At 40.3% G+C, this 24,851-nt stretch overlaps 1 protein-coding gene across 7 annotated transcripts in view; it reads left to right on the top strand.

Annotated features, from left to right (window-relative positions):
- Positions 1–24,851, top strand: part of osbpl9 (oxysterol binding protein-like 9) — a 49,776-nt gene that overhangs the window by 22,432 nt on the left and 2,493 nt on the right. For 5 of the 7 annotated variants that reach the window (XM_061778727.1, XM_061778733.1, XM_061778734.1 and 2 more), the window contains 17 exons: positions 3,831–3,926; positions 7,535–7,582; positions 8,064–8,093; positions 8,174–8,224; positions 8,616–8,654; positions 12,699–12,792; positions 15,163–15,267; positions 18,307–18,466; positions 18,562–18,674; positions 18,745–18,863; positions 18,984–19,069; positions 21,515–21,695; positions 21,769–21,877; positions 22,568–22,678; positions 22,772–22,835; positions 22,907–23,047; positions 23,135–23,213. In XM_061778727.1, the coding sequence (XP_061634711.1) occupies positions 3,831–3,926; positions 7,535–7,582; positions 8,064–8,093; positions 8,174–8,224; positions 8,616–8,654; positions 12,699–12,792; positions 15,163–15,267; positions 18,307–18,466; positions 18,562–18,674; positions 18,745–18,863; positions 18,984–19,069; positions 21,515–21,695; positions 21,769–21,877; positions 22,568–22,678; positions 22,772–22,835; positions 22,907–23,047; positions 23,135–23,213 (1,626 nt within the window). Of the gene's footprint in view, positions 1–1,939; positions 2,085–3,830; positions 3,927–7,534; positions 7,583–8,063; positions 8,094–8,173; positions 8,225–8,615; positions 8,655–12,698; positions 12,793–15,162; positions 15,268–18,306; positions 18,467–18,561; positions 18,675–18,744; positions 18,864–18,983; positions 19,070–21,514; positions 21,696–21,768; positions 21,878–22,567; positions 22,679–22,771; positions 22,836–22,906; positions 23,048–23,134; positions 23,214–24,851 lie in introns of all 7 variants that reach the window. The other 2 variants (XM_061778729.1, XM_061778728.1) reach the window with 2 other exon arrangements.

Below are 24,851 nucleotides of genomic sequence, written 5' to 3'. Positions count from 1 at the left end.
GTTGAAGTTTATTGTCAGACGAAACAAAAAACAAAAAAGACAATTACACGGTTTATTTTAACCAAAGCACATAACTTTGTCTGCCAGCTTAATGCTAACACAATACAAACGTGATGAAACTAGCATTGATGTCGCAGTGTTATAACCCTTTCAGCAACAGATATTTGAACATAAACCAGGGCCTGAAGTTGAACTTTAAGGGCTAAAATTTTTTGCTTGCCCGTGGTAAACTTGAGCTTGCCCTGTTCGGTCAAGTGCACTCAAATATATAAATAATAAATATATTTTTTATTTTCTATATGTCACGGTTTGGTTTTATCACGGTATTAATCTCACAGTACGCTAATTATAGCGGTATTGTGGGAAAGCTCATCGTATTGCAGGAAGGTTGACGGTAAAGGTGGCGCGAAGAGGTGAAAGGAATACCAAAAAAAACATTTTTTTCTTGCTTGCAGTTCCCCACAGGTTTTTGTGAAATATATCATATATTACCGTGCACTTCTATCCCCGTCCATCCAATGTTTCCATTTGTATACAGTACCTCCAAAATACTATTACTACTGCAGCAATAATCATATTATGCTCACAATAACAAAACTATCGATTGAGAAATGTTAAATTTTTTATTTTTTTTTAAACTGTAACATTACAAATTGCTGCTATTCTTACTAACATTAAAGATTACTGCCTAGTAGCAGTGATTTATTTGCTTAAGTCCAAAAATTCAAGTCAGAAAGGCAACACAGGTTTAGAAACAGCCAAGTAACAAGAAACAAAATAATCGTGGGACTCCTACATAGTTTCTTCCGCTTAGTGATATTGTAAAATTATTTATTTTTCTGAGCAACCTCTGTGATATGTTTTTATTTGAAATGTAGACATTAAATTTGAAGAGATGGAAGTATGTCAGATTTATTTTTTGAAGTGATATGAAGTTTCCTTTTTTTGACTAATGGGATGTAATTGGGGAGGTATGTTTTAACGCTATGCGCCCCTCTCAACACTGGGGTCACGTGGGCCAGTCAACAAATCAGTGTACAGTGGGACTTCGATAAAACGGACCCCGATATAACTCGTATCGGATAAAATGGACCATCTGTGTCTAAAAAAAATTGTTTCCATGTGTCACTTCAACTCCCGTTGACAAAGTCTGTTAGTTACAGAATTGGCCGCTGTAGTTTACTTTCGCTGTAGCCCAATGCAGGCAGAGAATGGGACTAATGTATTTCCGGGTCACAGGTATACAATAATACTAAATAAATAATAGAGAGAGATGATTTATAGATTTGAGTGCTAAGAGTTATGAGCGTGGTTACAAAATGAATCAAACTCATAAGTCAAGTCATCCATCCAGCTTTTATACATTTTCACTAGCATTGTGGGTGTGCTCAAGCCTATCCCGGCTAACTAGAGAGAGAGGTAGGGTACACCCTGCACTTGTTGTCAGCCAATCGCAGGGCACATATAGAAAAACAACTATTGACACTCTAAATTGTCCTTGTGTGAACCTACCATGTTTTTTTTTGTGAGGAAGCCGGAGTACGGATAGAAAACCCACGCAAGCATGTAGACAACATGTGAACTCAGTCCGGTTTCAAGCTCCCACCCTCAGAACTGTGGGGTGGATGTAACTGTGCCGCCACATATCTGATCAAAATAATTGCACGATTTTTATACAGGACAACACTTTATAATACATGTACATGCATACAATGTTTGATGATGCATTTAAGCATCTAAATTGGCCTCAGTGGTGTTTATTTACTTTTATTTTTGTACAGGCTCCCGCACAGCCACCTATGTCCTCCCGTCATGATGACAGTAAATGCACCTTTGCTCCTTTGAGGAAGTTTGGCCAGTTAGCCGCAGGCTTTATGGAAGCTGAGCTAACGTAGACTTTGTTCTCTATAAAGCGAGTGTACTTTTTACTTTTAAATAGATCACGGGGTGGCGTTTTGCTGCTCATGGCTTTTCTTCACATCCCCATGAGATGCACTTTAGCAGGAGGGAAAAGCCCTGCAGGTCCACGACACGCCAGCACTGAGCGACAGAGCAAAATCAGAGCAGGCGTACCGGCCGCAAAGGTTTGATTACAGCTTGATTGGATTCCATGTGAGTGGGGCTGTGTTCTGTGCAGACTCAACATTTGCTGTGTTATTCTTTCTGCATATCCGTCTGCTTGGCCGTAAATATATTGTCTTTGTTGTTTGAGTTGTTTTTTTAAGTTTTTTTTTTTTTTTTTTTTTTTTTTTTTTTTTTTAGGGAAGTCTCATATGTGCACACAGTAATCTACACTTTTTCCTGTTTTTGTGTCAACTGAGTTGTTCTGGCTCTGTCTAACAGAATCTCTTTTGTGACACTGGTTGACTTATAAGTTGTTCTAATTTAAAAATTGAAATAATATTGAAAAGTGAATTAACTTGGCGGCACGGTTGAAGACTGGTTAGAGCGTCTGCCTCACAGTTCTGAGGACCGGGGTTCAATCCCCGGCCCCACCTGTGTGGAGTTTGCATGTTCTCCCCGTGCCTGCGTGGGTTTTCTCCCATATCCCAAAAACATGTATGGTAGGTTAATTGAGGACTCTAAATTGCCCGGAGGTGTGAATGTGAGTGTGGATGGTTGTTTGTTTGTATGTGCCCTGCGATTGGCTGGCAACCAGTTCAGGGTGTACCCCGCCTCTTGCCCGATGATAGCTGGGATAGGCTCCAGCACGCCCGCGACCCTTGTGAGGATAAGCGGCTCAGCAAATGATGGATGGATGAATTAACTTGTTCCAGCTCAAAGTGTCACCCTCATAAATATTTTTTCTGTTCAGGCATTTTTATAGTTACTTTTATGTCATACAAGTATAAAGGCAACAGTATACTAAACTTAAAATCAAATAAAATTACTCACCCTTTGAATTTGTCCATAATGGAGAGGTAACAGGTTTGTTGGTATGCTTCTTTGGTTAATTTTCATGCTAGTCATTATGCATTCAGCTGCATGTCATTTATGTTGCCACATCCTGAGTAAAATGAATTTGCGCATGTAATATTAATTAAGCATAATACTGAGCAGCCAAGCACTTAGTAAGTTCCCTCTTCTGGTTCACTGGTTATCATCACTCTTTTCTTCTCTGCCATCACCCTTCTGGTGGTGGCTGCTGCACTGAAGTCCCGTGAGATCTGCTAACATATTGCATGATGATAGAATAATCTCCTTTTGTTTTTTAGGCATAATTTCTCAGAATGTTTTGGTTTCACTCCAAATTTCTACTACTTTGGACTTCAGAGGTTCCACTGTACTTGGAGTGAGCCCAGACATCTGCCCCAGTACACCCCCTCTGCCAATAGTCTAGTAACGATCTTATCATGGGCATTGTGTTATTAAATTTTACCTAACTGGATTGCGCTGTGCCTGGATTAAGTCTGTTTTTAATCAACCAACAATTATGCGCAGCAGTCCATTTGCACACAAACTATCTTCTCTGCCAGCAGCTCTTCTGTCTTGGTTGCCTTGATTTGGTTTGTGGAAGCCTGAATGCACTGATCCCAGACAGACCTACTGGCCTGTTGTATAGGCAAGGCTGTCAACATTAGTGCTTGTATGAGGACCGATGCAGTGTTTTTCTGAAAGATTTTCCTGAAATATTGATGTTTCTGTCTGCCGTGATGTCGAGTTACAGAGCCTACATGGCCAGGACAGGACACACATTGTGTACATTATTCTTACTGTTAATTCTACTTTGCAAATATATGACGAGTGCACATATAACGTCGTGATAGACATTTGTTTGGGCTGTACTAATGACCAGCTGAGTTTTTTTTCCTTCCTTTTTCCAATCACAGGAGGCAGAGACGGGATTTGTACCGAGTGTTCAAGACTTTGACAGAAAACTTGCAGAAGCTGATGCCTACCTACAGATTCTCATTGACCAGTTAAAGGTAGAATGGCAGATACCCTCTTGGAACACAGAAAGCTGACCTCACTTAAGTGCAGTATATCACACTTTGCTGTTTGTATGAGCTTTGTTGCGTTGCTACCATACTTTTTGTCCATACAATGGAACCTTGGTTTTCGTGTTTAAGCCGTTTCAGAAAGTCAGACAAAAGCCGAATTGTATGAAAATCAAAGCAGTATTTCCCATAAGAAATAAATCCAGTTCTGTTGACACCCACATCGACACCCACAAATATTTAACACAAATACATTTAATAGAGAATAACTTGCATTTTACATACAGAAAACAGTGTAAAATAAATATAAATGACTAATGAAGTGGATAAATTAATATTTAACATGACATTTACCTTCATTGAAGATTCTTGGAGTACGAAAGATGACAAAGAGGGAGGGAGGAGCAATTTTCATACTTTGCTATGAGCTCCTGAATTCGATCATGTTTCTTTTCTCGTTGTTTCTTTCTACCTTCTTTATCAAATAGCTGCCAATCCCAATTTCTTTGCATTTTGTGTAAAAAGTGGTCCAACAGATGGCAAAGCATATTCCACAATGCCAACTTTTATTAACAACTCAAGGCAACAACAACTCTCCCAGTCTGCTCGGCAACATCTTGCACAGCACATCCTGTCAAACGTCAGGCCCTCAAAATAAAAGCACACCGGTATAATAACGATTTCATCACACTTTCAATGACTCTTTTATTTTGAAGCCCTGACTTGTGACAATGTATTACGCCGATGTTGCCCATGTCAAAGCTTGCATCACGGAATAAGCCTTGCTATCAGTTGAACCCTTTTAACACAATGTACGAAATGCTCCAGATGAAGTCACGGGATGATGCTCACTCAACTAGAAACAATGGCAGACTAAGTCACGAGAACATAGAATAGCGCGTACATTCCAGAAATTGAATGGCAGTCGTGCAATTTTTTTTTTTTTTGGTGTGTTTGTTTTTGTGTGAAAACTGAGCAGATGTATGAAAACTGGGACATAATTTTGATGAAAAACGTCATCGAAAACAAGGGCATACTTCAACAGAGGTTCTATTTGTAATATAGTTAGATCCTTTGGTTGAAATTTTACAAACGGCATTATGCGTTTCCATACATTTCATACATGTATAAACAGGACATAGCATTTACAGGGCTGTGAGTGCTAAAATAGCTGTAAAAACAAAAATAAAAAAATATCTTCAGAAATCACATTTAAGTGATCATAATCTAAGACCGTATGAGGTATTTTGCATTTTCCTTTTCACAAAAATTATGAGGAAAAGTATGGCTGGCAAAGAGTCCAAGAGCTACAGTACAAAAAGCTCCGAGAGCTACAGTTGAAATTGCTAAGGTCGATCACATTTTTCCGCATTGGAAATAATGAAAATGGAAAAAAATCTCTTCCGGGGTAAACCTGTGGACATCTAAACTATACAGGAAATGTTTTAAGTAACATATTAACATTCCTAACTGGTTTACAAGTATAACAATAAGTCTTAAGTATTACAACATAACAACTGTCAAATGACAAAGGCATCGTGCAGGTGATGCATCCCATTTTTAATGTTCTTATTTGGCACACGTGTAAAAAGAACTGAGCTAACTTTGATAAGAAGTGACGATGCACATAAGAACGCTGGTGTTTTACTGCTTTGAATGTACTTCACGTAACATCTGGTGAATATTCTTTATTCAACACCCATTGTAGAGTCTGGTTCTCATTGCAAAAAAGCCAAAGAAAAATCAAAACACGTGAAGAGTCAATGCTTTGATGCACACAGACCTGAGGTCTCACACAATATCTTGATTTTATTAATGACAGCAGCTCAAACTACATACAGTGGGGCAAAAAATTTATTATTTAGTATTTAGTCACCCACCAATTGTGCAAGTTCTCCCACTTAAAAAGATGAGAGAGGCCTGTAATTTTCATCATAGGTATACTTCACCTATGAGGGGAAAAAATCACATTGTCTGATTTTTAAAGAATATATTAGCAAATTGTGGTGGAAAATAAGTATTTGGTCAATAACAAAAGTTCATCTCAATACTTTGTTATATACCCTTTGTTGGCAATGACAGAGGTCAAAGATTTTCTGTAAGTCCTCACAAGGTTTTCACACACTGTTGCTGGTATTTTGGCCCATTCCTCCATGCAGATCTCCTCTAGAGTAGTGATCTTTTGGGCCTATCGCTGGGCAACACAGACTTTCAACTCCCTCCAAAGATTTTCTATGGGGTTGAGATCTGGAGACTGGCTAGGCCACTCCAGGACCTTGAAATGCTTCTGACGAAGCGGTGTGTTTGGGATCATTGTCATGCTGAAAGACCCAGCCACGTTTCATCTTCAATGCCCTTGCTGATGGAAGGAGGTTTTCACTCAGAATCTCATGATACATGGCCCCATTCATTTTCCTTTACACTTGTCAGTCGTTCTGGTCCCTTTGCAGAAAAACAGCCCCAAAGCATGATGTTTCCTCCCCCATGCTTTACAGTAGTTATACTGTTGTTTGGATGCAACTCAGCATTCTTTCGCCTCAATACCAAAAAGTTGTATTTTGGTTTCATCTGACCATATGACATTCTCCCACTCCTCTCCTGGATCTTCCAAATGCTCTCTAGCAAATGTCAGACGGGCCTGGACATGTACTGGCTTATGCAAGGGGGCACGTCTAGCACTGCAGGATTTGAGTCCCTGGCGGCGTAGTGTGTTACGGATGGTAGCCTTTGTTACTTTGGTCCGGTCATTCACTAGGTCCCTCTGTGTGGTTCTGGGATTTTTGCTCACTGTTCTTGTGATCATTTTGACCCCACAGAGTGAAACCTTGTGTGGAGCCCCAGATCAAGGGAGATTATCAGTGGTCTTGTATGTGTTCCATTTTCTAATAATTACTGCCACAGTTCAGTTCTTCACACCAAACTGCTTACCTATTGCAAATTCAGTCTTCCCAGCCTGGTGCAGGTCTGCAATTTTGTTTCTGGTATCCTTTGACAGCTCTTTGTTCTTGGCCATAGTGGAGTTTGGAGTGTGACTGTTTGAGGTTGTGGACAGGTTTCTTTTATACTGATAACGAGTTAAAACAGGTGCCATTAATGGTAACAAGTGGAGGACTGAGGAGCCTCTTAAAGAAGTTATAGGTCTGTGAGAGCCAGAAATCTTGCTTGTTTGTAGGGGACCAAATACTTACTTTCAACTGCAATTTGCTAATAAAGTCTTTAAAAATCATACAATGTGATTTTCTGGAATTTATTTTCTCATTTTGTCTCTCATAGGTGAGGTATACCTATGATAAAAAAAATTACTCATCTTTTTCAGTGGGAGAACTTGCACAATTGGTGGATGACTAAATACTTTTTTGCCCCACTGTAGTTCTGCATGACAATCTCGATCAAGATAAGGTTGTTTAGCATTTTGCAGGTTTTAAAGTATGGAATAGTATAAGCATTTAAATATAAATATTTAATATGTTGCTGTAGCTGAAGAAGTCTTTGCACAATATTTGTGACCACCTGATACTGCACAGTATGTTGCACTACCACAAGGAGCAGCCAGTCAATTGAGCCTTTTCTCATTGTAATTTCCATCATTCTCACAGCTTTTCGATGAGAAAGTCAAGGACTGCAAAGAGGATGAATCACGCAGAGTGAGTACTATTAGTGGGGTTCTTTTCTTGTTTCTCAGCTTTCTGGCTGCCATCAGAGCCCTGGCAAAAATCACAGAAAGCAGTGTGACCCATAATGTACAGGAGAGAGATGATGTTGTTCATCCATTTCAAAAATGTTAATTTGAGAGAGACAAAGGAACAAACTACAACTGTAATACATTTACTGTGTGTAGGACAAAATCGGCACACAGTTGTGTACGTACTGTTCACTTTGATACAATCCATCCCTAAAATGAATACTTCGTTTTATTTGATTGAATAAAGCCTGTTATCACTGGAATTGATAGCTATGTGAAAGTTAGCAACTTTCACTTGATGTCAGCATAACACATCGACAATTAACATCCTCCCAGCGACTCCCAAGGTCACAGGAAGTATCCATTTACTGTTAGCAAATTGACTTTTTTTATTGTATTGCCTTCATGTCGGATTTTACAGCATTGCACTTGTTTCCTTTCAGAAAATTGAAAATTTGAAGGATACTACTTGTGTAAGTCCAAACTTAACACACTTTCCGTCCTGCATTTCAGTTACTCCTGACTTAAATCCTTTCTATGCCGGCTTTTTCAGAGTATGGTAGAGTCCATCAAGCACTGTATTGTTCTGCTGCAAATTGCCAAGGTAAGTAATATCCTAGCCCCTTTTTTTTTTTTTTTTTTTTTTTTTTTTTTTTTTTTTAATAGTTGCTGCTTGGATGTGGCAGTTCCCTGTAGTCATCCTGTGACATCTGTTTTTATTTCTGGGGTAGTTCCCAGCTCGGGTTGTGGCTTGGGTCTGCGGTCAGTGAGGATGTAGACTAGTAATCACTTCATCACATAGTAAATTCTCCTTTTTAAAATTAAAAAACAAACATTTAGAAAAACTGATAGAATGATTCCATCTACTGTGTACTTATTATGAAAGCTATTCATTGTTTAATGTGATGAAAGTATTACTACATGCGGCAAGTTGATAAATATGAAATCATGACACCTTCATCACTAGTCTAACATTGTCTTCTTAAAATTTTAAGGACCAAAGTAACGATCAGCAACACGCAAACGGACTTATAGTAAGTTTTGAGATTCTCTGTCCATAAAAAACAACTGCTAACTTTCTTTTTTCACTTAATTAACTTCACTGTTGGAAAGTGGGTACAATGGAATCTCTTAGTGCATGCAATCATTATGGACTGTCTCTTTCCTCACATCTGCCACTATTTCCTCTTGATCTTTTTAAATAATTTCCTGATTTCGTCTGGAATGTAGTCTTTATTACTACTGGTTGGGAACTATTCTTTATATCTTTATGTAGGTTTGCTACAAAAAAAAAATTGTGTGTTCATGACGTGCTTGCATTGGATGAGGGACACCAGTATGAAAATTCTGCACTCGACTGGAGTCAACAAATACACTATTGATTTCGCCTGCACACACTGCCTGCTTATTGACCCATCCGCCGCTAATAGCTAGGTGGCCATCCGTTGAGCACTTTAGTGCCTATGCAGGTGTCATCCACACTTAGTGTATTATGTAATTATCATTTTATATAACTTACATTATCTGGGAGGTAAAACTGTACTGTCTGTGATTTGAGAAGCTTGTAAACTAACTCTTTCTCCCCAAGTGTCAAATAAATCCTCCTAGACCACAAACCAAAAACTTTTTACTAAGCATTCACATCTCCCAACAGGATAGTCACGCCCTTAAAAATCACTCAGTGTACTGCACAATAAATGTGTGTATATTTATGCTGGAATACCAGAGAGGCTGACAGTCCACAGGCCCACGTTGCTCTTATAGTTGCACTTAATCTCCAAGATATTACATACAGTACAGTATTACTGATAAATAGCACAATGTGTTCGCTCTATAAATCTAGATGAGCATGTTGCTTTTTTCCATAAGCTGAGCGCTAAATAGACCTTTACGGCTTTAAAACCATTGAAACGTCTGTGACATCTGCCAGCACGCCTCTAATGTGCACATATGGTCGATTGCATTGCTTATACCCTATGTTTTAAAATACTGAAAATGCCAGCAGAATGTTTTATTGATCTTTTCTAGTGGAAGTGTGTCAATTTTTACATCATATTTATATGTGCTATTATTTGTCGAGCCCTATCTACCATCTTCACAATGAAATTACTGGTAGTGTAACTGCTAGGCTCTCAACAGTCACACTATATATTTTTGACACACAATAACAGTGACAAGGTAAATGCTTGATTCTCAGCTGCCACAGGTCAAATACGGGTATGTGCCAAAAAAAAATTCATATCAAGGGAAAGTCCATTTATTTAAAAACAAGTTTTCAAAAAGTGAAACGTATGTTATATTAGCTCACCAAACACAAAGTGAAATATTTCAATTTTGATGATTATGGCAGAAAGACAAAAAAAATAATAATAATCCGGTTTTCACAAAATTTTAATATTTCATGTTAAACACAGGAATGTTGGCCTTCTGAAATGTGTATTAAAGTAATATGCCCTCAGTACTTTGTTGGGCCTCCTTTTACATTGACAGCATCAAGGCGGCATGGCATGGAGGTGATCGGCCTTTGGCGCAGTTTAGGTGTTATTGTAGCCCAAGTTGCTTTGATGTTGGCCTTCAGATCGTCTGCATTTCGTGGTTTCTGTTCCCTCATCTTCCTCTTGACAATACCCCATCAATTTTCAATGAGGTTCAAGTCAGGCGAGCATGCTGGCAAATCACGTACTGTTGTTCCATGGCTATTTAACCAGGTATTGGTAGTTTTGGCTTTGTGGGCAGGTGCCAAATCCTGCTGGAAAATAAAATCGTCGTCTCCAAAAAGCTCGTCGGCAGCGAGAAGCATGAAGTGCTCTACAATGTCCTGGTAGACAGCTGTGTTGACTGTGGACTTGATAAAAGACAATGGACCAAAAGCATGGCTCCCCAAACCAAACCACTGACTGTGGAAACTTCACATTGGACTTTAAGCAGCTTGACTTTTGTGCTTTTCTCCAGTTTTCCTCAAGATTCTGGGACCTTGATTTCCAAATGAAATGCAAAATTTACTTTCATCTGAAAAGAGGACTTTGGACCACTGGGCAACAGACCAGTACTTTTTCTCCTTAGCCCAGCACAGACGCTTCTGACATTGTTTTTGGTTCAGGAGTGGCTTTCCTCATGGAATTCTACAGCTGTAGCCCATGTCATGCAGACATCTGCATGTGGTGGTTCCTGATGCACTGACACCAGCCTCAGTCCACTCATTATGCAGCTCTCCCAGATTTCTGAATCTCCGTTCTTTGACAATCCTCTCAAGGCTGCGGTCATCCCTGTCAATTGTGTACCTTTTCCGGACACATTTTCCCCTTCCTCTTAACACTCTGTTAATGTACTTTGATACAGTGCTCTGTGAGCATTCAGCTTCTTTTGCAATTTCTTTTTGAGACCTTTTCTCCTTATGGAGCGTGTCAGTGTTGGTTTTCTGCATAACCGTCAAGTCAGCAGTCTTCCTCATGATTCTGAATCCTACTAAGCCAAACTGAGACCATTTAAAGCCTGAGGAAAACCTCTGCAGGTGTTTTGTGCTAATTAGCTGAAAGGACTGGGACACAGGGAGCCTACAATGTTGAACTTTGTCATGATTATTTATTTTTTGTCTTTCTGCCATAATCATCAAAATTTAAACAAATAAAGGCTTGAAATATTTCACTTTGTGTGTGGTGAATTAGTAACATACAAGTTACACTTTTCAAACAAATTATTGAAATAAATGAACTTTCCCTCAATATTAACATTTATGGGCACATACCTATATTTTGACACACAGTAGCATACTGTAAATGGCCTTCGCACATATTTTTGATACGTGATAATGTATGTATGAATGTTTGGCTCTGGGCATTCACTCAAGGAATTGTTTTGACACTAACATGTGCAATAGTGCTAGCAAACCCTCAAAACCAGGGACATTTTCTTAGCGGTTCACATGGTAGTTATAGTTTTTTTCTGAGGGCCGTCATGACTGTGAAGTCCGTATAAATGTAAAATCACTTCATCATATTAATAATACACATGCACAAGTGGCCCTGCAGTTCTAAGTTGAAATGTGAAGTCATGGAAAATTTGGGCTTGCGCATATATATATATATATATATATATATATGGGTTTTTTTTCCATATAACTATTTTGTGTTATTAATTTATGTTGAGATGTTTTGGTAGTTAAGTGAAAAAAAAAATACAACTATGTTTCAGCCAAGAAGAAAAGAACAAATCCATTTAACAAGAAACATGAAGGACAGTTTATTAATTGGGTCACCTAAAATGGTGCGGTGGTCTGGATCCGGCCTGCAGGTGTTGAGTTCGACACTTCTGTTTAAAACATTCAGTGGCTATGTTTGACTTGTAATAACATTGGCAGTATTATGTCATCGTCTGTATTCTTGCAAATCTCAAATGACTGCATGAATTGTTTTTTTTGTTTGTTTTTTTACATTATCTGCTGCACTCTTGTCTATTTTTGAGTCAACATGTTTTCAGCGATCCTGTTAGCTTTCGAGTGACATCCCTGTTGATGGCGGTTTTGCACAAGAGACAATGTCCCAGCTGGTTCTCACCACGGGGATGTCAACGTGTAACTGATTTTAGGCATGAGTCAATTAGCTGTTTTAAAACGGAAGGTTATCCAGAGTTCAAAAGGCACAATCAGTTATTGTGTAAAGCTACTGCTGCTGCTGGTTGCATATTGATCAGATTCGTGAAATCTGTTCGTCTGTCATTCCGGGAAGTGGAGCGAAAGGAAATTGATCCGCTCTTGCAGAGGAGTTTAATTTCACACTTTTTGTTGCTACTTGGGTCTACCGTTAGGCTAACCAGTTGTCAATAGAGCAAAAGTTGGTGCCCAGTCAAGGGTGAAAGATATTGTTTCAGTGTGATTTTCATGCAAGCATATGGTTATAGATATTAAAATCAACCAGTCACGAGTACCGCAGGGTATGTGGTGTATCGACTAGCTATATGTAGATGTATGTTCATGAACATATGAATTGAGTAATAGTGGTACCATAAGTGATCATTGCTGACGTCAGGTGCATATCCTCGCTTGATGGCATTGAGGACCAATCTTATCCGTTTTCCCATAGAGCACCATCAACCCCGTGGATGGGATATACCAACCGCCTTTGGACACTCCTGTAGCCAACACCACAATGCCAACACAGACCACTCTCCCCACAGGTAGCTGCCGTACGTGTTTGCATTCTCACCTTTTTTCCATGCACATGCTAATTCATTAGCTTGAAGATTTCATGCCGGCTGTCTGATTTATGCTTGAAAGATTAAAGATGAAGATAAACATCTATGCCAAAGAAAATAAATGTATCAGATGTTGCTAAAAAAAAGTAAAAAGATAAAGCAATAATTCATTTTGTTGTAGCAGTAATCAGCAGAAGAGTTTTTAAGGCAACCCACGGAAACTTATCTTAGAAATGCTGATCCTGTGCCAAGATCCAATCAAAATGAATTAAATAAATGGAGGACTTTAAAGCTGGTTAATATCCCCACATCATATAACAGTAATCCCTTAGTTAACATGCAAATATGAGGATGATGACAGAGAAATATAATGGGATTCAGAGTGCTTTCATCTTCCACCATTGCTTTTATTGCCCGTGATCTGGCTTTTGAACAATAATAAACAACCAGTAAGTTTGGCCACTGTACAATGATTATTTCCCGAGGGAAGTTACTACAGTATCAGTCACTTAAAGGTGGAGTTTGTTGTTTAAAAAAAAAAAAAAAAAAAAAGCACTGTCATATGTTTAAGACTGTTTGACCTGACACTGACAGTACAATATTGTTAAAATGATCTGTTGTAAAAGCATCCTGCTCCGGCCCCATCTTAATGCCTCTAATTTAACTTGAGTTAATTTTTTTTATACTTGGCACGGCGGGACAAGAATAGCCAATCAGAAACTGTAGCGACAGAAGGCATGACCGAATAGTGTGGCAATCATTTGCACATGCTGCAGCCTCGTGCACTTTTTTATTCGGGGTTTATTTATGGGGTTTGATGGCAAAAGTAGCAGCGATTTTCACAATGCTGCAAACATGCTCCTTAAATAGGTACTGTATTACTTAAAAATCCTGCAAATATGAATAACAACCCTAACCCTAGTAATAATTACAATGCACTTTTTCAAAAGAGAGCTGTCTATGTTTTACTTTTATACTCAATATGCTAAAATAAGTTATTGTGCATTTTTTATTTTCATTTCAACTTCCAAGAGGAAATAAATATTTACATACACTTTACCTTTTGTCTTTTTACACAAATGTCATGCTTTTTTATGTTTGTACTCCATACAGTCCTGCTCACCATTATTCATTTCCATTTTTGCACAACCTGTATATCATCAGAAATAAATGGAAATGTACCAAACTTTTATCATTAGGATCTTTTAATTGGAGGTCCAAAGTAAATTTAACAAATAATTATGCTTCAGCTCATCCGCGTCCCTAATGAGGACAAGCATTATCGTATATTGATGGATGGAAGGTGTAAATTTTTCGTGAAGAAAAGAGCCAAAGCATGGGTCTCCATTGAAACGTGTTTTTTAAATATATGGCGCTTCGACGGGCCAATTGATGTCAGTTCTGTAGACGTCCGTGACGTTTGCTGGTATGAATTCACCCGCAGTATGTCACACAAATGACACAATGGCCGCTCAGCCTCTTTTTATTGCTTGCACTTTGTAGTTAGCGTTGTCATTTCTGACGACTTACTCACTGAAATTACGGTTAAATCGCCGCTAAGTTTGTCCGGCATCATACCGTGAAACTATGACACCCGTGTCCGTAAAAAAAAGACATACAAAACCAAAAACATGTTAGATGAAAGACCAAGCAGGGTTCTCTTGAACTCTGCATGTAAACAAACGCCAATGCTGATGGAGTTGTAATTTCTGAGATGAGACAACTGTTGAGACAAGTGTTCCACGAGCTGCCTTTTCCACACAATACAGATGATGATATGGTTGGAGCCAGCCAAGTCTGCGCCTCAGTGGAATATAAACTATTATATTGCATGGTCATTCACTGTTGAGTCATGAGGAATGTAGGATGACACCTGAAGCAAGGCCTAACATGGGAAGCAGCGTCTCAATTGGTGTTTATATTTTCCTGTTTAAAAATGTGATGTTCATTCTCAACATTATTGCCGTTAAAACCAATGATTGTGGCAGAGTCCTCCTTATAACTAAATGTTTTATGCATTCTCTTGAGCTCCAGCTGAAACCACCAAAAAAAAAAGTTATTTATTTCAGTCAGGCGTGTGTCCCTGGATTGTCAGCTAATATATTAAGTTATTTTTTTGCCTTCATCTCGCTGGACGGCGCTGCTGACATCTAAATGTGATTTCTATTTTGGTCAGATGAGTGTGACCAGACTTAAAAATGCTGTGAATCTGTCAACCTCAAAGTGGGCCATTCTAATTTAAGTCTCCTAATAGACTGAAATGCCTTTAGATATGACCCATTCATCCTGCAGAGTTCTGCATCATGGAAGCTATAATGTTTATTTACCTCTTCCTCTATATTTTTACAAAAGATACTTCTCAGGTGTGTAAATCGGACCAGCGACCGTCGACCTTACCAGTTGGTCCTGTCGTCACAGTGATGGGCAGTTTGCAGACCCCAACTCCCAATAGCACAGGTGAAATATCACTTCATATTTTTTGCACAGAGAAAATTATCTTCTGAAACATGCCTGACCTGTTGTGTTCAATTTATTTGGAAATATTATTATTATTTATTTATTGTTTCCCCTTTGGCAGCTTCTGTAGTTCTAAACGTAGCCTCGCTGACGGTTACTGCTTGCACTAACAAGGCTGCTAGTTTAGAAAAGCACTGTTGGTATTGAACACTTCCCAAATTTTCCCACATCTTCTAGTGACTACTGTATTTTCACGACCATAGGGTGCACTGTATTAAAGGGCGCAGTCTCAGTTACGGGGTCTATTTCTGTATTTAACACCTACATAAGGCGCACCGTATTATTGGGTGCAGGCATGGTAAAACATACGCTAGCTTAAAACATATGGTACCATGCATGCGCGCTAAAACAATGTTTTTAAAAAGGCAGCAGAAGCAAAACTGAGTTCGGTTGTACTTTATTGAAGTATTTAACAATGTACTCACGTTATTTTTTGATCAAGCCTCATCCATAAATCCATCAAAGTCCTCATCTTCTGTATCCGAAATGAACAGCTGGGCAAGTCAATCAAACACGCCAGGTTCGAGTCAGTCTCGTTGCCATGCGGCTCCTCAGAAATGATGCCGGCTTTTACGAAAGCTTGAACAACAGTGCAAGCAGACACGTTAGCCCAAGCATCCACAATCCATTCACAAATTCTGGCGTAACTCGCCCGGCGCTGCCTTCTAGTCTTAGTAAAGCTGTGTTCGCAGTCTGTCATCCATCACTCCCACGCCGCTCGCAACTTCACGCCCCGTTTACACCGATGTCCAGCGGTTGAGTTCATTAATCCATTGCTCGAGTTGGTCTTCCAACTCGGGCCACCTCACCTTGTTTCCGCGTTTTGTTTTTCTTTTTTTTCCGCGGAAACTCAGCTTCGTCTTCTTGACTTGGCGAAGCTCATTTTTCTGCCTCCTCCACTTGCGAACCATGGATTCGTTGATCTTGAATTCTCTCGCAGCTTCACGATTCCCATGTTCCTCCGCGTAGCTGATAGCTTGCAGTTTAAACTGTGGTTTGTAAGCGTGTCTCTTCGTAGGTGCAGTTTTTGACTGCGGTCAACCCAGCCTCCACTCGTAAAGTAGCAGTCAAGCCAGCCGCTGTTCATGCTAGGCAATACGGTAATAAGTCGCCAACTTGCGGCGAAAGCCACCTTCAAAATAAAAGCTTCCCAATAATACGGACATCAGTGCTCTTCGGTTAAGGAATGCAACCAGCAAAGTTGATTTGAATCTTGAGATACATTAAAACATGTAGTTTAATTGATATCTTGGTAAAAAATAAATGGTAAATGGACTGCACTTATATAGCACTTTATCTACATCACAGTGCCCAAAGCGCTTTACAAAGCCTCACATTCACACACGCATTCATAAACCAATGGGCGACTGCTGCCATGCAAGGTGCTGCGAGGCCCACTGGGAGCAAATTAGGGTTCAGTGTCTTGCCCAAGGACACTTCGACATGCGGACGGTCGTAGCAGGGATTCGAACCTGTTCTACCTACTGAGCCAAAGCCACCCCAACATAATCCCATTGGTATCGCAAGACAAGTCCAGATCTGTGTGACAGACCACCAAGGACTCCACTAAAAGAGGTTTGATGAAGATCTGATATTGTATTTCAAAATATAAGTCTCCGAAAACTAATAAACGACATTTTTTAATGCATCTCAAGATTCAAATTAACCTTGCTGGTTGCATTCCTTAACCGAAGAACATTGACGTCCGTATTATTGGGACGCTTTTATTTTGAAGGTGGCTTTCGCCGTGGGTTGGCGACTTATTACGGTAATGCCTAGTATGAACAAAATTAGGGGCGGCTGGCTTGATTACTACTTTACGAGTGGAGGGTGGCTTGAGCGGCGCTGTATACCTACTGGGGGCGTGCCTTTAGCGTCCTCCTTCACGCGCACCGTTCCCCCTTTACGTCCGCATGCTGTCCTCAGCCACGTCCGCTTTTCCTCTGTATAAGCAGCGTGTCGGCAGGAAATGCTCCCAGTCAGTCAAGCGGAGCGCTCATCACACAACAACATTTATAGATTTTAGAACTCAGTGCACACATAAGGCGCGCCGCATGATAAGGCGCCCCGTCCATTTTGGAGAAAATTTACGACTTGAGTGCACCTTATGGTCGAGAAAATACGGTAATTTTCAAAAAAGCAACGAGCAGGTTAATTCCCACTAAGAAACAGATGATGATGAGCGTCATGATTTTCACATTGTTCTACATATATGAAAGGAGCTCGGTGAGGGCAATCACAAAATAACTCGTGCTCAACATTGCCCGAAGACATGGTACCCATTTAACGTTGTAAAACAGATTTTGTGATTTATAGACATGTTGGAAACGTTTGACCTGAGGTGCATGTTTCCAAGCTGTAAATATTTTTGCAACTCTACATGGGAAAAGATAGTGAGAGCACTGGAGGTGGTGCTGTGTTGCTCTTTGACAACAAACATGGACCAGCCGAGCCATGCAGTTTGATGGCTTATTTTTATTTTGTTAAATTGTTTGTTTAGTATGTTGGCTTATTGAGGACTGTGTTTACATTGTTTTGACAGATTTTTTTCCCAAAAGGAAGCACTTAGAGTCACCTTATAAAGGAAAAAATAAGTACAGTATTTCTATTATATCTATGGAAGTTGATGCAAAGTAATGCTCGGGGAAAAACTTGCTTTTGAAGCTTAATGGGTATCAGTACAAATATAACAAATCCCACAAGGGGGACAAGACGTGTTTTGAATCATGCCATTGTCATTTGCTTTCTCAAAGCAAAAGGGGGGGTGGAAACGATTGTAATAAAGTTTTTTAGAACAAAACGGATGTTTTTTTTGGGGGGGGGAGGCCCTTTTCTAAGCTGCATCATGTTATTGAAGGCTGCATGCTGTAGAGAGCTGTCTATACGCTCTGCTGAGGACAATGTTAAATGTCGCAGTATGTGTGTTGACTTCGCGTTGTTCTGTGTATCCTGCGTGCTAACACCTCGCCCTTTTTTCAGGGAGTGGCCCGTCGGGCCCTAACAGTGGCATCACCTCTCCATCTCTCATCCCTCTCCCATCACACTCGGTGCCGGACTTCTCGTATTCGTCCAGCGAGGATGAGTTCTACGACGCGGACGAGTTTTACCAGAGCACCACTTCCCCTAAACACTGCATGAAGTGAGTCGCTGCTACTGAATCAGGTCACGCCAATGTCCCCACACTTCACTAGACGGTCTACTTATCCCCTGCCTCATTTCTCCCTATGCCCTCAGTCCCTCAGGACCCGCGACTGCCTCGCCCCTTAATAATGAAGAAACTACATTGAAGAGACCAGACACAACAGAATCCCTCAACTCGACCATGTCAAATGGCACCACAGAAGCAGGTAAAAAGCAAAAATTACTTTTGTTTTATTTTTTTAGGCAGCTACTTTACGGTGAGACTGTTCTGCTCAGATCCGTTTGATAGCCACGATGACCGTGATGATGACGGTGAGGGCGAGTCCGTGGAGGAGCACAAAAGCGTCATCATGCACCTGCTCTCCCAAGTCCGTCTGGGCATGGATCTCACCAAGGTAACGGGCCGGTTTCTCTCCATGCAAATCCATGCTGTGAGCTTTTAAACTCACCATGAAGATCAGTGGGCTGTTTGGGTTTGGTTTTAAGATGCAGTTTGTCTCCATCCTAATCCCCAGGTGGTCCTGCCTACCTTCATCCTAGAAAGGAGATCTTTGTTAGAAATGTATGCCGACTTCTTTGCACATCCAGACTTATTTGTAAGGTAACTGTCTTTTAACTCTCCCATAACTCTTGTGCTCCACAGATACTGATTACTCCAAACGCAGCGCAGTTCAGTTCAGTGTGCAATTTTTATTTTGTCGATCTTGCGCAACTACGGGGTGTCTCAAAATATTTGTCATAATGTCTCAAATTATAAAGATGTGTAACAACTAAGTTTAAAATAGATGTGCATTTTTTACAAACTTTTTAAAAGCGATTCCCAGGTTTCATAACGTGTGTGTGACATGGTTTCATTAAAATGCTCCATGGATCAATAATTATATCACATTATACACCATATTTCCCCACCTATATCTGTTTGAATATGTTGGAAATTTGATAAATGATTGATTTTTAACATGAAGCCTATTAAATTCAGTGGTTACTCAAATATTCAGATTTCAAATAATGGAAATTATTTTGGGACACCCTGTAAAACTCCAATTCCACAAACATTAGGACTCTGAGTAAAATCTCAACAAAGGCACACAGTCTACACACAGAAATATTTTGGGGAGGGGGGATGACTTAAAAAAAAAAAAAAAAAACTTGTTGAATGTTATGAGGCGATGCGAAACAGTGGCAAACATGGCCCTGTCCCAGATTCTTTTTAGGTTATCTTACTTGGTTTAAGTGGTATATTTTGGGCAGAAGTGGCAAGCAAACACAGTTTTGAGGTTAGGGGTTCAAAGCCAGGCTCCATCCTTCCTGTGCGGATTTGGCATGTTTTCGCCCACATTCCAAAAATATGCATGTTAGGTTCATTGAAGACTCAAAATTGTCCATGTGAGCCTGAATGGTTGTTTGTCTATATGTGCCTGGGGCAGGGACACACTGGGCCCAAAATTCAGCCCGGCAATTTAGATGGAGAGTCCCGTGGTGCGGACAACCGAATTTTTGGGGGGTTCCTACTGCCTTGCAACGAAGCCCCGAATACTAACCAATGAGCAGTAACCGTGATTTTAGGTCTCATCATTTTTACTGTATACACTGTATGCATAATACAATTGCCTACACAGTAAGGCAGCCTTGCACACGGACGGTATCTCTACCGGTCTGTTTATTGCTGGTTCATGTTCCATTCTCTTCCTTCTCCCCCAATAAGACCACCACATCTTCCTATTCCTCCTCGTTCTCCAAGACCAACACCACCTCCTGACTGCCACCATCGGGTCACCCAGTCCCTCAATAACCCCTCTGCTAGTGACCTTCACCCCTGATGCAACTTCTGCTAATAATAATAAAAACAACAACAATAATAATCATAAGAGTTCTGTTCTTATTACACAAAGGCAATCCATGAAAGAACATGCCATAAATCACACACACAGACGGACGCACACCCTGTTGTAGGGTTTACAATTTCTTATATCAGAGTAATCCCGCTCATTTGTTCACATATCAAATATGTAAGTATCTCTTAATTGGTTAAAGTGGAACTTACAAAGTCAGGTCAAGGAGACTTGATCATTTTCTGATGGTGAGCAACAACAAGAATCAATGATGCTTGCAATATAAAAGGAATAAAGTATTTTACAATTTTGTATACCAAATCATTTACATAACAAATGCATGGTCTGCTCGGTCTAATGTTTTGCCATTGTCCCACCCACTGTGCCCACCTGTAGTCATGCTACTGGATCCTTCCTCCTCTGAAAAGATCGGTCAGCTTTTCACATTTTGGTTCACGTGTGGTGTGAGGGTAGGTGGCTGAGAAGACCCGCTTCAGGCTTGTCTGCTGGTTAACAAAAATTGTCGGTCGCAACGCGCACGGCACAACAGGAAGGGTCCGATGAAGCTACGACTCATAAACACATGATGCAGCCTGCAGGCCATCATCTATACGGGTACTCCGGCCGACGGCCGGGACACTCAGCTTGGTGTGCACGGCGCAAGCGACCAATGCGCTCGTGCACGGCTTTGTTGACATGAGGCTACCCTATAAGTCATCTTGTATTTGTTGTGTGTAGTAGTCTGTAATTATGTTTTGTTAAAAGATGGCTCTGTGTATTGGAAATTACATGGGAATTATCCAATTTTTAAAAAAATAAAACACTTGGCCAGGTCAGCCTGGAATGCACTGTCCGTTCGAGAGTTGTCCCGAAATTCCCAGTTGGGATCCCACCCTTGGCTCGGGATGTACCCTGCCTCTTCCCCAAAGTCAGCTGGTATATTCTCCAGCTCACCCGCGATCTTAGTGAGGATAAGCGGTATAGAAAATGGATGAATGATATTTGTCAGTTTAAACAAATATATTCCATTGTGAATACAATATTGGTTTATTGGATTTTTTATTTTTATTTTTTTTAAATCATAGCATTGTTTTTATTTAAGTATACTGCATCCAAATTGTGCCTACTGAACTGAATTTAACTGAACTGTACATCTTGTTGTTAAAGTGATTTTAGCTGTATGCAAGGTAACTCAATCCTTTGGTTTCCTTCAGTATCGCAGAGCAGGCGGAGACCCGTGAGCGCATGGTTCAGGTGGTCAAATGGTACCTCTCGGCCTTCCACGCAGGGAGGAAAGGCTCTGTGGCCAAGAAGCCTTACAACCCCATCCTGGGAGAGGTTTTCTTCTGTCACTGGGATCTGCCTTGCAAGACTGAAGAGGTCTCCACCCACATGGTGAGCTCCCCCCCCTCTCTCTCTACTTCAGGCTAGTTTGTATTCTATATGACTTGCTATGTTCTGTTTTCAGTCATCCTCCCCTGCTCCTGTGCAGGACACTCTATCAGAGGGTCCGGTTCCATGGTCTTCACCCAATAATGTGTCTTTTGTGGCAGAGCAGGTCTCTCATCACCCACCCAGTGAGTTATATTCCTCTAAAGCAAAATGTATCTAAAATCAAGTAGTCTGTTCTCGGAACATTGGTTTGGATTTTTCCTGTAGGAAATAATCGAATGGCAATGTTTTAAGCAACGTTTTAGCATTTTTATAACATTCTCATACAAGATTTAAAATTACAGTAGTTAAAGTAGTTTAATGTTATTAAAATGGAAAAACAATCACACACTTGTAAGGCAAAAGTAAAATTAAGTCCCGCAGATGCAGCATCTCTCTTGTTAACTTTTTGCTTTTTCTTAAGTGTGAAAAGATGTAAGCCATTTTTGATACTCTCAAAGCCAGTGATATGAATTTGTTATTGTAACTTTACGACTTTTCGAAAAAACTTCGGCATTTCGTGGTACAAATGGTAGTTATGTTCGGTTAGCATTAGGATTATAAAATTAAGAACGTCTCCCTGTGAGGGGTCTAAGCACGCCACCTTCGATTAACAAATGATCTTATATATATTCTCCTTTTGTAATTACCCCTTGTTGAGACTGTTGCAAATCCAAAGTCAAAGACCGTGTGCAGTTAGAACTGGAGTAATTTTGGTTAGATTCTGATTAGACTTTAGGTGTTCCACTTGATCACATCTGAAACTTACTCAACATGTTTTTTTTTTCGTCCGTAATTTCCAAATTGCAAAATATCTTTGTTTCCTCTTTCTGCAGTTTCTGCATTCTACGCAGAGTGTTTAAGTAAGAAGATCCAGTTCAATGCTCACATCTGGACCAAGTCCAAGTTCCTTGGCATGTCTATAGGTGTTTATAATATTGGCCAAGGTACGCGAGGCTATTCATACACTTATCCAACACAGTCAGCGTTCATGTTCTCATGTCATGTCATGTATTGAATTGATGACATTCTCCATGCAGGCTGTGTGTCATGTTTAGAGCACGATGAACATTACATCCTCAACTTCCCCAACGGATACGGCAGGTGCATGTTTCGCCGTCTCTCCGTGGCCATGTCGTCAATGCACGCTTGACTGACCTTAGCCGTTTGTGCAGGTCCATTTTGACCGTGCCCTGGGTGGAGCTGGGTGGGGAGTGCAACATCTCGTGCTCCAAATCGGGCTACAGCGCCAACATCGTGTTCCACACCAAACCCTTCTACGGCGGCAAGAAGCACAGAATCACAGCAGAGATTTTGTAAGAAGAAAAATCCTGAATAATTTACAGAATATAAAACCCCTCTGGGATTTTTAATAACATAACTTTATTGGTGATTGTCTGCAGTGCACCAAATGATAAGAAGTCTTTCTGCTCTATCGAAGGCGAATGGAACGGAGTGATGTTTGCCAAGTGGGCCACCGGAGTGAGTTCTCCCTCAGGCTTTCAGAAGACACTTGTGTCAAAACAAATTTATTGTGCCACTGCTCAGAGACAAGTTTTCACACTTATGCTAATGTTTGTAAATCATTCAGTGCACCCTTGAAGCTAGAATACAGTCCATTGCAGGATACATCTTTAGATTCAAATTAAGACAGATTTTAAACACGTGCAGAAACACACAAAATATTGAAGGGATGAAAATGTCATAGTTAAAGTAGCATAGCATCACTAAGGCATTGTTTATGGTCATGTGAGTGAAATTAATTACAGCACCTTTACCATCTGTACCACTTTTGACAGTTACATTTAGTCATATCGCAGCATTACAATTTTCATCCATCCATCCATCCATTTTCTGTGCCGCTTCTCCTCACTAGGGTCGCGGGCGCGCTGGAGCCTATCCCAGCTATCATCGGGCAGGAGGCGGGGTACACCCTGAACCGGTTGCCAGCCAATCGCAAGGCACATACAAACAAACAACCGTTCGCACTCACATTCACACTTACGGGCAATTTAGAGTTGTCAATTAACCTACCATGCATGTTTTTGGGGATGTGGGAGGAAACCGGAGTGCCCGGAGAAAGCCCAAGCAGGCACGGGGAGAACATGCAAATTCCACACAGGCGGGGCCGGGGATTGAATCCTGCTCCTCAGAACTGTGAGGCAGACACTCTAACCAGTCATCCGCCGTGCCGCAACAAAAAACTAAAGGACTGTATTCAAATTTGGCAATAGCAATAGTAGTATTGTTAACACATGAGGATACATGTCTGTTAAACACATACTGCTCTGTATTAAATATAAAATGCATATGGGGAGTTAAATTTGTTGTAGTCCATTTAAGTCTGTTTTCAATATAAAATCACAAAATAATACATACCCAGAGATCAGCTGATGATGACCTGATGTGGTTCAGGTTCTTGAGTTCAGTTTTATTTTCCAATAAATGTTATAGCTGCAATTTCTGACTTGATCAACATGGAACCATTTGATTTCTGATGGTCCACTGTATTCTAGAAATTTCTATTCTTAGGCTACCCCTTTTAACCACATATAAGAGCAACCATCATTACTCAGTGGATTTGATTTCAATGTGATTTTGAATCTGTATAACTCTTTGGCATATTTACCAGCCAAGCATAATGTATATTATAAAGCATTCCCCCGCAATATTGCGGTTCACCAGTTGCACCCCCGCTGTTTTGCATTTTTCTAAGCGAGCGCTTCTAATGGGTTTTTACGATAAACTTTCCCTTACTGGAAAAGGAAGGGACACCGTTGTCAGTGCACTTTTCAGCAGTTTATTGAACGCTAGGAGAACAGTAAAGCACTTGGTTACGATAAGCAAACTCGCGCAGGAGCTGCTGTCGGCAACAGTTTACACCCAGACACTCGCATGCCAACATCACACACCACCTCACAAGGCCCCGCACACATCAACACTACAATATGGACAGTATTTTCTGTCAAATTTATGCTTGCAATTTTTCGGTGTGTTCAAATAAGTTTACAATGTGTTTGAAAAGTGTTGAAATCATGTGGGAGGGGTTAATCTATTTTATATGGGCTCTCTATATTGCAAATTTTCTACTATTGTGTGTTAGTGAATACAGTGAATCCC

This window comes from Phyllopteryx taeniolatus, chromosome 7, assembly GCF_024500385.1.
Source record: "Phyllopteryx taeniolatus isolate TA_2022b chromosome 7, UOR_Ptae_1.2, whole genome shotgun sequence".
Lineage (NCBI taxonomy): Eukaryota > Metazoa > Chordata > Actinopteri > Syngnathiformes > Syngnathidae > Phyllopteryx > Phyllopteryx taeniolatus.
This window is presented reverse-complemented; position numbering and strand designations above follow the sequence as displayed.